The sequence below is a fragment of the Mycteria americana genome, chromosome 10 (assembly GCF_035582795.1).
Source record: "Mycteria americana isolate JAX WOST 10 ecotype Jacksonville Zoo and Gardens chromosome 10, USCA_MyAme_1.0, whole genome shotgun sequence".
In the NCBI taxonomy this organism is placed as follows: domain Eukaryota; kingdom Metazoa; phylum Chordata; class Aves; order Ciconiiformes; family Ciconiidae; genus Mycteria; species Mycteria americana.
Window position 1 is genome coordinate 2,623,903 of NC_134374.1, and position 10,836 is coordinate 2,634,738.

Consider the following 10,836-nt stretch of genomic DNA (forward strand, 5'->3'; position numbering starts at 1 on the left):
TGTGTGTCAGTGCGGGCAGGTGTGTGGATGAATATGCTCCCTTCAGAAAAACAAAACAAAAAATCAACCTGGGTCTACTTTTACCTTCTCTTTTTAGGCTCATGCCCCTAGACTGTGTTAGAAGGATCTGAAAATAAGATTTGCTATGTTCTGTAACTAGTCCAATTTTGCTCCCCAAACACCACATTCTAATGTTTAAAGCAGAAAACAAGAAAAAATCTTGCAGAAAAATAATCTGGCTGCTGTTGTATTCGTGTTGTAAAACTCCAGATCTGCTACACACATCCTTCCTGATCTTAGCAATTTTTGCTCCTGAATTCAGCTGGATAAAGAGAGTTAGAAATGGAGCAGCTCTGAGTGCATTTCAGAATCACACTGTTGTTGAAATTCTTTCAGCACCACACCAAAAGCATGCTCCATTGTGGGATGCTCCTGCTTTTTCCACAACCTCTCCAAATTTTAGGTATAGATGTTGCAGCTCCTCCAACCCCGAATGCAAATTCCAGCACAATTCCTGCTCATCAGCACTGCAAAGGCATCTGTGCTGGCTGCTGCAGGAAGCTACCTTTTCTGATCTCAAGCCCCATAAGAATAGACAATACATTTCTGCTGCTCCTAAAACGTGGGCTCTGATACTTAGTGGCTAAAGAATAACACAAGATGACAGTACCACTTTTCCCAAGTCCAGCACTCTTTTGGCAGCAAACCTCTACGTTCTAAAGACTAAGTGAAGTGATTATAGTTCCCTATAAAAATCTGGTAATAATGCACCCTGCCATATTAGCACTTTAAAAATTCATTGTGGAGTGTCTTTTTTTTTTTTCCCCGTGTGAACCCAAAGTTTTACCTTCCAGAAAGAGATCAGGAGCAGCCATCCTTTCCCATCAAACAGATCTGTGCCCAGTGCATGGTGCTTAAGCGAAGTCACAATAACCCACATCCAACATGTTGCTCTTTTACAGGCAGCCAAACGCTACCCCAAAACATCGCAATTTGGCCGTGGGACTAGCCTAGCCAGTGTGAATGATCACGTTAGATGTGGTCTTAGCTGCTCAGCACTCGGGTGAGCTTTCCAGAGCGTGTAAGGATTCAGGCACACGACTGCCGTTACCTGCCAGCCCAGTCTGGTGGAGGGTGTTGAACTTCCCTGAACGTGTGGAAAACGCCAACGCGCTGGACAGAGACAACGCACGGCAATTTGGGGGAGGGAGTTGCTGCAACCGGAATGGGGGATAGATGCTGATGCCAGATCCGGGTTTTGCAGCACCCCTGCTCCGAGAGCCAGATTGTGCGTGTGTAGTGCGTGTGCGTGTGTGGTGCGTGTGTGTGGTGTGTGCGTGTGTGGGGTGCGTGCGTGCGCGCTCGCCGGATGGCTTCTGCCGAAGAAGCTGCTTGACTTGCTCTCGATTTTGAGGGCACGGATTTAGGGACTCGGGGCCAAAAATCCTCCGGACCCAGGTAAATCCGCTTGTTACCTTATTCCACTCCCCGGCTCCGAGTCCCCGCGCTGTCCTGGGCGCGGCGCGGCCGCAGGTGCTGCCAGAGCGCTCGGCGACGAGCAGCCGAGCCGCAGCGGAGCCGGCTGCGAGAGCCACCGGGAGGTGGGGGACGGGGGGGGGGGGACGGGGGGGCTGGGAAAAACGTGTCCCCCCCGCCCCCGGCGTGACGTCAGCGCGGCTCCGTGCGGGGCAGCCGGCAAAAGCCCCGCGCCGCGCCGCGCCCCGCGCAGAGCCGCCCGCGCTCCCGCAGCGGCGCCGCCGCCGCTCCTCGCCCCCCGCCCGGCCCAACTTCCCGCCGAGCCGCGGCCGGGACGGGACGGGACGGCGGCGCCTCGCCGGGCTCCTCCTGAGGCGTGCGGCGGGCGATGCCTCTCGCCGCCGGGCGCCTGGCTCCCGGGGCGCGGCGGCGGCGCTCGGCGGCGGCCCCTGCCCCTGCTGCCCCCTCGGGCGCTCCGAGAGCAGGTAGGAGCCGAGGAGCGCGGGGGGAGGCAGGGGAGCGCGGCTCGGAGGCGCCCTGCTGCCGGGAGGGGGCAGGGAGGGTTTGCGGTCATTTGTTCTCCCCTCCTGCCCCCGGTTTTAAATGGTGACAGTGAAGGGGAGCCGGGCAGCCGGGAGCGGGGGCTTCGCCGGGCCGGGCAGCGCCGCGGCTGGAGGGGACGGGGCCGCTCTGCTGGCGGCCGCCGATGCGGAGGCGGCCGCTGCGGCGGGCGGAGGGGTCGGGCGGGGGGCAGCGCTGGGGGCCCCGGTTTTCGGAGAGCTCCCGGACGGGGCTTCCCCATAGCAGCTCTGCAGGCGCTTTCCGAGAGGAAAAGGAGGCGTGTAGGAGGGGGGACTTCAGGGGAGTTTTGCAAGTCCCTGCCTTTCCACCCCCCTACCCCCCAACCCTGTAACCTGCTTTGCCCTCCCCTTGCAGCCCCTGCTCCTGGCCGTTTTCACTGGGGATTTCTTCTTTCTCTCCCTACCTGTCTTAAAAGGTTTGACTGTAGGTACTGAAGCAGGGATCGACGGCGCATAAAGATGCTGAAGGGTGTTTGGTTGCTCAGTTTGTTAACAGTGGCTGGGATCTCGCAGACAGAGAGTCGCAAACCTGCCAAAGACATTTGCAGCAAGAGCCGCTGCCCTTGCGAGGAGAAGGAGAACGTGCTGAACATTAATTGTGAAAATAAAGGATTTACAACCGTCAGCCTCCTCCTGCCGCCACCGTCCAAGATCTACCAGCTGTTTCTCAATGGGAATGCGCTGACCCGCCTGTTCCCTAATGAGTTCGTCAACTACTCCAACGCCGTGACCCTCCACTTGGGCAACAACGACATGCAGGAGATCCGCACAGGGGCCTTCAGCGGCCTCCGCACCCTCAAGAGGCTGCACCTGAATAACAACAAGCTGGAAGTGCTGAAGGAGGACACGTTCCTGGGCTTGGAGAGTCTGGAGTACCTGCAGGCCGATTACAATTACATCAGTGCCATTGAGGCGGGGGCCTTCAGCAAGCTAAACAAGCTCAAGGTGCTGATTCTCAATGACAACCTCCTGCTCTCCCTGCCCAGCAATGTCTTCCGCTTTGTGCTCCTCACTCACCTGGACCTCCGGGGGAACCGGCTGAAGATGATGCCTTTTGCTGGTGTGCTGGAGCACATTGGAGGCATCATGGAAATCCAGCTGGAGGAAAACCCTTGGAACTGCACCTGCGACTTGCTGCCACTCAAGGCCTGGCTGGACACCATCACCGTGTTCGTGGGTGAGATAGTCTGCGAAACCCCCTTCAGGCTTCATGGGAAAGATGTGACCCAGCTCACCAGGCAAGATCTCTGCCCTAGGAAAAGCTCCAGTGATTCAAACCAGAGAGAAAAACACCCTGTCCTTTCAGACCCACACATCTCGAGGCTATTGCCCACAGCCAACTCTGCAATCAATCCCACCAGAGCCCCAAAAGCCAGCCGGCCACCCAAAACCAGGAACCGCCCCACACCCCGTGTCACTGTGTCGAAAGACAGACAAATATTCGGACCTATCATGGTTTACCAGACAAAATCTCCTGTGCCCATCACCTGCCCAGCTGGCTGCATCTGTACTTCGCAGAGCTCAGACAACGGCTTAAATGTGAACTGCCAAGAGAAAAAGATAAGTAACATCTCCGATCTCCACCCTAGGCCAACCAGTCCAAAGAAACTTTACCTTACCAGTAACTATCTGCAAGTCATTTATAGAACCGATCTCATAGAGTACAGCTCTCTGGATTTGTTACATCTAGGAAATAACAGAATTGCAGTGATACAAGAAGGTGCCTTTACAAACCTCACAAGTTTACGTAGACTTTATCTTAATGGCAACTACCTTGAGATTCTGTACCCATCTATGTTCGACGGGCTGCACAGCCTGCAATATCTCTACCTAGAGTACAATGTCATTAAGGAGATCCTGCCACACACCTTTGATGCTCTGAGTAATCTTCATCTGTTATTTCTCAATAACAACCTGCTCAGATCCTTGCCTGACAATGTCTTCGGCGGCACTTCCCTCACCAGACTCAACCTCAGAAACAACCATTTCTCACACCTGCCTGTGAGAGGAGTCTTGGACCAGCTCTCAGCTCTAATTCAGATAGACCTCCAGGAGAACCCTTGGGACTGCACATGTGACATCCTGGGGCTGAGGAACTGGATAGAGCAAGTCACTGACCAGAACAACCAGCAGTCAAATCCCCCCGTAGTTATCAACGAAGTCATATGCGAGTCTCCCACCAAGCACTCTGGAGAGCATCTGAAATTCCTGAGCAAAGAAGCCATCTGCCCAGAGAACCCCAACTTGTCAGATTCTTCTCTCCTCTCCATGAATCGGAACACAGATACACCCCATCTCCCTGGCGTCTCACCCAGCTCCTACCCAGAAATACACACTGAAGTTCCGCTGTCTGTCTTAATTTTAGGCTTGCTGGTTGTGTTTATTTTGTCAGTCTGTTTTGGGGCAGGCCTGTTTGTCTTTGTCCTTAAGCGCCGGAAGGGGGTGCAAAGCATGCCCAGCAGCACAAACAACTTAGATATAAGTTCATTTCAGCTCCAGTATGGGTCTTACAACACTGAGACCCATGATAAAACTGAAGGACATGTTTACAACTACATTCCCCCTCCTGTTGGACAGATGTGCCAAAACCCAATCTACATGCAAAAGGAAGGGGATCCAGTTGCCTATTACAGGAATCTCCATGAGTTTAGCTATAGCAATCTTGACCACAAAAAGGAAGACCCCACCAGTCTTGCATTTACAATTAGTGCAGCTGAATTACTGGAAAAGCAATCGTCACCAAGGGAACCAGAGCTTCTGTATCAAAATATTGCAGAAAGGGTCAAGGAACTCCCCACCGGAGGATTAGTTCATTATAACTTTTGCACCTTACCCAAAAGGCAGTTTGCCCCTTCATATGAATCAAGACGCCAAAACCAGGACAGGATAAATAAAACTGTTTTATATGGAACTCCCAGGAAATATTTTGCAGAACAGTCTAAACCCGAGCATCCTTTACTCCAAGGAAAGCTACAAACAGAACCAGACTACCTCGAAGTTCTGGAAAAACAAACTGCAATCAGTCAGCTGTGAGGGGGGAGGTGGGAGACAAAGGAAAATTTTTAAATGAGCTCAGCATCACATTTGACTGAGTCTGAACTCAGTGCTGATGTCATCTGTCGCATTCCCAACATTTCCACTTTTTAAATTAGAGAGGGAGTGAGAGAGAAATGGAACCCTTGCAGCATAGCAGGGATATGGTGTTGCTTTTGCAACGTTCCCTTTAAGTTATTTCTGTATCTCTCTCCTTTTGACCCTTCTGTAGGAACTGTCACTGCAAATGTATGTTTCTGTAATAGACCTTGCATAATTCTTTTTGATTTGGAAGGAAATGAGGAAGGTGGTTTTGGGGTTTTCTGTTGTGTTTTTTTCTTTTCATTTCAAAGTGGAAGCTTAATGTATTATGTAGAAGATCTCCAAAGATCTTTTTTCCTGGACTATGACTTTCTTTTGTAAATAATAATATACGGTACTGCTGTTTCAATTACCAAGTATAGCCACTGGGCGTCACTTTTTTGTGTTAAAGTGCCTTTGCACTTTAAGTACATTATTACTTAATTGTTGCTCTTAGCTTTGATAAATTGAACCTATTTTAATGTGTTGTATTTTTGAAATTAAAAAAAAAATTGTAAAATAGATCTGTATGTCAGCTGCATTAAATCAGAAGGTTTGATTTATAGGAAAGCTGCCCTTCTTTAAACGAATCTAGTTCTAGGACCTTACAGACTGAAATGTAAATTATTGGGCTGTTTTTTCCCTCTGGGTTTGTTTAGAGTGATTCACTGAAATCAGCTGAGAGGACTTAGTAATGGACTAGAGGTTATCAAATGCCTCAGCTGGGAGTAACAACTTATTAATAAAAGACATTTAACACAGTGTTATAGTGAACTGAACAATTAATGTCCTTAATACATTGCATTACAGCTCTAACACAGTAATGTTCAGTGGTTTAAAGTTATTTTCGTACTTAAGAGAACATTACTCATAATATTTTATGCATTAAATTAGGTATTTTTATACATTTTATGACAGAGTTTATATTTGTAACTTTTTTGGACTGAAATTAACATGTCCTTTTCCTGCCAGATACATATTTTTTTTATAAACAGGGACACCAGCAGGGGTCATCCCACACCTCGTTAAATTTATTAACATACAGGCAAATGAACCAATGCCAAGGTAAAATTGGAACCTGGGTCTCTGGAGTCCTCCAAGGTAGCAGAGATCAGTACATGCATCACACTAACTTTCAATAGTCTGAACTATGTCAGTTTTCAGTCTCTAAAGCAAAAGTAATATTGCAATAATTCTAATCTACTAGAGAAAACTACGATTAAGTTCATTATGTGAAATTTGATAAAATGTTTTAAGTTAACTGAATTCCATTCTCAACAGTGGTTTTCTTAAGCCCATCAGTGAGCAAACGCAATGTCTTCTCCATTCCCATTAACTCAGGCCTGTTTTGCTTCAAGCTTTACGTTATCACCTTCGATTTACATTTCCTTCCTGGAGAATATTGAAACCATTTTTATTAACAAATATACAGTCAAACTTTATTAAGCCTTATTAGCTTCTAAATAATTTTTAGATGCAAACATCATTGTGCGATTTAAACAAACAGCCCTTATTTACAACAAAAACAGTTTTGTTTTGTCTATTGTAAATCCTTATGCAACTGGGATGGTGATCTGCATATAAAGTAGGCCAGGCTTTTCAATTCCTTATTAAAGCAATTGATGGAGTCTGAAAGAAGCACACTGTTTCCTTTTCATAAATAGGTTACTGCACATAATAATCCTTTATTATCATGCGGAGATTCAAGTGGCCTCTGCTGACTGATTTTTAGAGCTTTACTATAGTTAATAATACAGTATCTACAACTTTGAGAAATTTTCAGCAATAGCATTTGAGCTATAAATAACTACAATCAATGTTGTTCTAATCAGGACTTTGCCAAAAGGAAGTTGCTTTGTATTTAAGAGCTAAAGAGGCTTTGCAAGTACATTGCCAGATATCTGAGTCATTCGGTAAACTGTCTTCTAATGATTTATGTGACATCTGAGTACATTAATATGCTAACATGTCAATTCTTTATGTTTACAGTCCATAGCATCTATGGCTGTTCATTAGATCAGGTTTAAAACTGAAGTGCTACAGTGAACTACTGAAGAATCGGTCTTCAAAATGGTCTCACTTCAAGAAGGAGATGAAATGGTATCACATTAGTTGAACTTGGAACGTTTGACTGGAATAGCATCCATCTTTGAGTGAGGTACTTGTTTGAAAGCTTCCAGTAGTGATTGTCTTATTATGGCTCCTTTCCTTGGGTAATTAAAAGCTTATATTGCTGAAACCCTAAGAAAAGTATAAGTATTATTTTAAAGTAAAGTTATTAACTCTTGCCAGATAGGATTTTAGTATTGCTTGCAAAACAAGTACCATGTTATATCCGGCACTCTAGTGGCTAGGATATTATTATTTGTTATTCCCTAGTGAACCAGAACCAATTACATGGTTTTTACTCAGAAAAATGCTAATTTTTCCTACAAAAATGTTTTCAATTTTCTAGTGTTTGCAAACAACAGAGATAGGGAATTGATTCTTTTAGTAACTTTATCTTGTTTATTTTTACTGTTTCAGCCTCACGCTGTCTGAACATGTTTGCTTTGGTAGCACAACCATATTTTACAGAGGTTGCTGTTGCTTTACATTTCCTTAGCTTTCCTAGTGGAATTTATTTAGTAACTAGATTTTATTTTGCATCACCAGCATCACTTAAAAATCATTATTGCTGTAGATCTTTTAGGTTTGTTTTTATACCCTTCAGCTGACATCTATTAAGCAATTCTTTTCATAGTGTGTCTAGGTGAGAGAGAAGGAGATTTTTTTCAGTTATGCTTAAAGAGATTTGTTTAACAGGGAAAGTGTGTCGGCAGCTGCTGTGTAGAAGGTCTTTACGTTTCTTTAGCTGTGCAGCCCTGGAAGCTGTTGCTTGTTAGGGGAGAGCTGCTTGCTTGAGCAGTGTCTTGATAATGAGTCTGAAAAAATTTTCCTTCACAGTTTGAAAAGTTGAACTGGGAAAATTATGTAACCAGGTTAGCAAAGTATTTTTTCCCTCGGGAAAATGGGATGCAAATAGTTTTCTTTCTTCATAAGTTTTCTTTTGTGAAAGTGGACATAATGACTTCTACAGAAACAGTAACAGTGCAGACTGAAGCACGGTTAAAACCATGCAGTTATCTCCAGTGAAAATGAGGGGCAGTACACTTCCCATGCATGAATACATTTTTGAAGAGATCTTTTTGTGTAAGCATGAAGTAAAGTTTATCAATGATCTTAGAAAGTAGATTTCAATAAGTAATTTTAATGGCAAAGTGGAGAGAGATGGTAACCTTAAACTACTGTGCCCAGATTGCCCTACAGTTTCTAGGCAGACATCTATCTCCTGGGACGATGCTGTGGCTTTGCTAGCAACAGGACACACCCAGAGGATGACAGGTTAATTGCATTCCCTTTTTTTTTCCCACAAATCAAATGCTGCTTTTTGCAGAAGGGTCTGTACTTTCTATCTGGGTTCTCAAGTCTGCTGCAGGGCCACTCCAAATGCCCATTGATAGTCCTCCTTTCTGCAGTCTCTCTCTTCCATCAGATTTCATCCTTTTGGGTTCCAGCATTTGCTCAGTTCCTACCTCACCTCCATTATCTGCTTCCCAAGCCTTCACCATGTAATGCCCCAACCTTTCCCCTAATATCTGTCCCCCTGAGCTCTCCTTTTCTTCCCTAGTTAGCTCTGGAGGACCTATTTCAGCCTCGAAGGGAGTTGATGTCCCTGCTCCACTGAGAGCTCAGCCCTTACCTCCTCCCATGACATTGCTGAGTAGCCCCATGTGAAATGAGACACCTGATCCCAGTGGTATTCCTGGGGACCACGCTGGAGGAAGGTCTGCATAGCTGTTCCCTCTTCCACTCATTGAGCAGAGGAGAGAAGCGTAAGATCAAATAGCATTTCAGCTTCCACATAGGATTTCCCGTGTGCCAACCCTGGCTATGCAAGCAGCATTTTTGAGTAAGAATAAATGGATGAGCTATCTGAAACTGCTGGCATCACATCACACTTCGCTGTAATTTCAGTGAGTTGTCTTCAGCATGGGTTAATCTTGCCAAAATTAGCTACTGAAATTTAAGACTCAAACTGGTCGTGTAGGGTCTCTAGAGTAAATAGCAAAAACCAGGCCATTCAAAGGTGATTTATTCCCTCCCAAAACATATGGCATGAACTGGGCTACAGATATGCCTGGTTTTTTCCAGTAACTGTAGAGAGGATAGATGATGAGCACTGATTAGAAAGCTAATTCCCACATAGCTGCAGTCAGCCCAGCCTGATGATTTTCTAGCACACTCAGGTGCAATATATATGCTCTGCTGAGTATCTGCCAGTCTCTACCCTAAGACATTTCCATTCTGTCCATGAGAGAAATATTCCCCGTGGAGTTTATAGCCTGCTTCAGTCAAAGGCACTGTCTTTTTATAACACCTTCTTGTGCTGATAGAGAACCATACAGTAGGGTTTACTTTGGTATTCTTTTTCTTCCCATCAACACTTGAGTTTGTAAAATAAAAATCAAACTTTTTAAAGTTAGAAGCTGTAATTAGTAGTGTCAAAATAAAGATACCAACAAGTCAAGTTGCCTAAATAAAAGTCTTGAAGAATACTGATCTTGTATAGGAATACAAATGCCATAGCTTTAAACTGCTCATGAGTGAAATGAGATACTGGAAATGTTAATGAAACTTCTTAGGCTCTTACAGGCTAATCACTGATACAGTTTGTGATTTTTCGTATTGCTGTTTTTGCAGACAGTAAATGTCATTTAACAGAGACAGAAGAAAAAGAAACCTGTTTCCCGAAGTCCCTCCCCCAACTTTACAACACCAAACCAACAGATAAATTAACTTACGCAGATGATGTGACATTTCTTGTATTTTTCCCTTCGCTTTTTCAAAGTGTTTTGTAGGAGAAGTACGAAAGTTATTCTTTTGTAAGAGGATCATTAAGTCTGCTTGGATTATTGATCTTGTAGCTTTTCTGGGCACAAGGCCAATCATTTTGACTAAGGTTTTTAATCATAGCTAATGAGGGAGGTGGATTAATGAGAAGTTTTTTGTTGTTTTTTGTTATTGGAGGTTTGGTTGGATTTTTTTAACCGGTAGATTGACATGTTTATGAATACAGATTAATAGATCACTTTGAATGAAAGAAATGTTGGAGCTGGAATCGGAGATGCAGTCATTCTAAATACCAAATAGACTCAAGAGTACAAGTGAAATTTGAAAAACAAGACATCGTAAAACTGGTTTTCTTCCTGATATCATAAACACAGAGGGCCCCCATTTGAGTACAGCAGTGGCTTTTGTTACATGCTGTGAAACATTTGGAGGGATGAAATTAGAGGCCAAATGTACCTCCGTTGTCTTTAAGGATGTTCAGGTAACTGAAGTGTTCAGAATTTGGTTCTCATCTCTGATTGTTACCCTATTTGTGCATGGATCTGTATTACCACTGATAATGCAGTATGCTTGAAAAAGTAATCAAGGTGAAGTTTGGAAGAGTAGAGCTAGTTGCAGTATTTCCAAATCTTTTTTATCTATATTTTCAAAAAATACGATGAATTAACCATTTGTGTAATTAACACCATAGTCTTTTAACTTCTAAGGTCCTTTGTAAAAACTAATTTTCCAGCAAACTGTTCAGATCAATATATGTGGCTAGTTGCAAAAC

At 44.7% G+C, this 10,836-nt stretch overlaps 1 protein-coding gene across 1 annotated transcript; it reads left to right on the top strand.

Annotated features, from left to right (window-relative positions):
* The first annotated feature begins 1,687 nt into the window (after positions 1–1,687).
* On the top strand, positions 1,688–6,003 carry SLITRK2 (SLIT and NTRK like family member 2). The gene is made up of 2 exons (XM_075513247.1): positions 1,688–1,961; positions 2,474–6,003. Exon 2 carries the CDS (start codon positions 2,517–2,519, stop codon positions 5,088–5,090), a length of 2,574 nt encoding a protein of 857 aa, XP_075369362.1. The 5' UTR covers positions 1,688–1,961; positions 2,474–2,516; the 3' UTR covers positions 5,091–6,003.
* Positions 6,004–10,836: the final 4,833 nt, after the last annotated feature.

Coding starts and splice junctions, on each gene's coding strand:
- SLITRK2 (XM_075513247.1), top strand. CDS start 2,517: ATGCTGAAGGGTGTTTGGTTGCTCAGTTTGTTAACAGTGGCTGGGATC.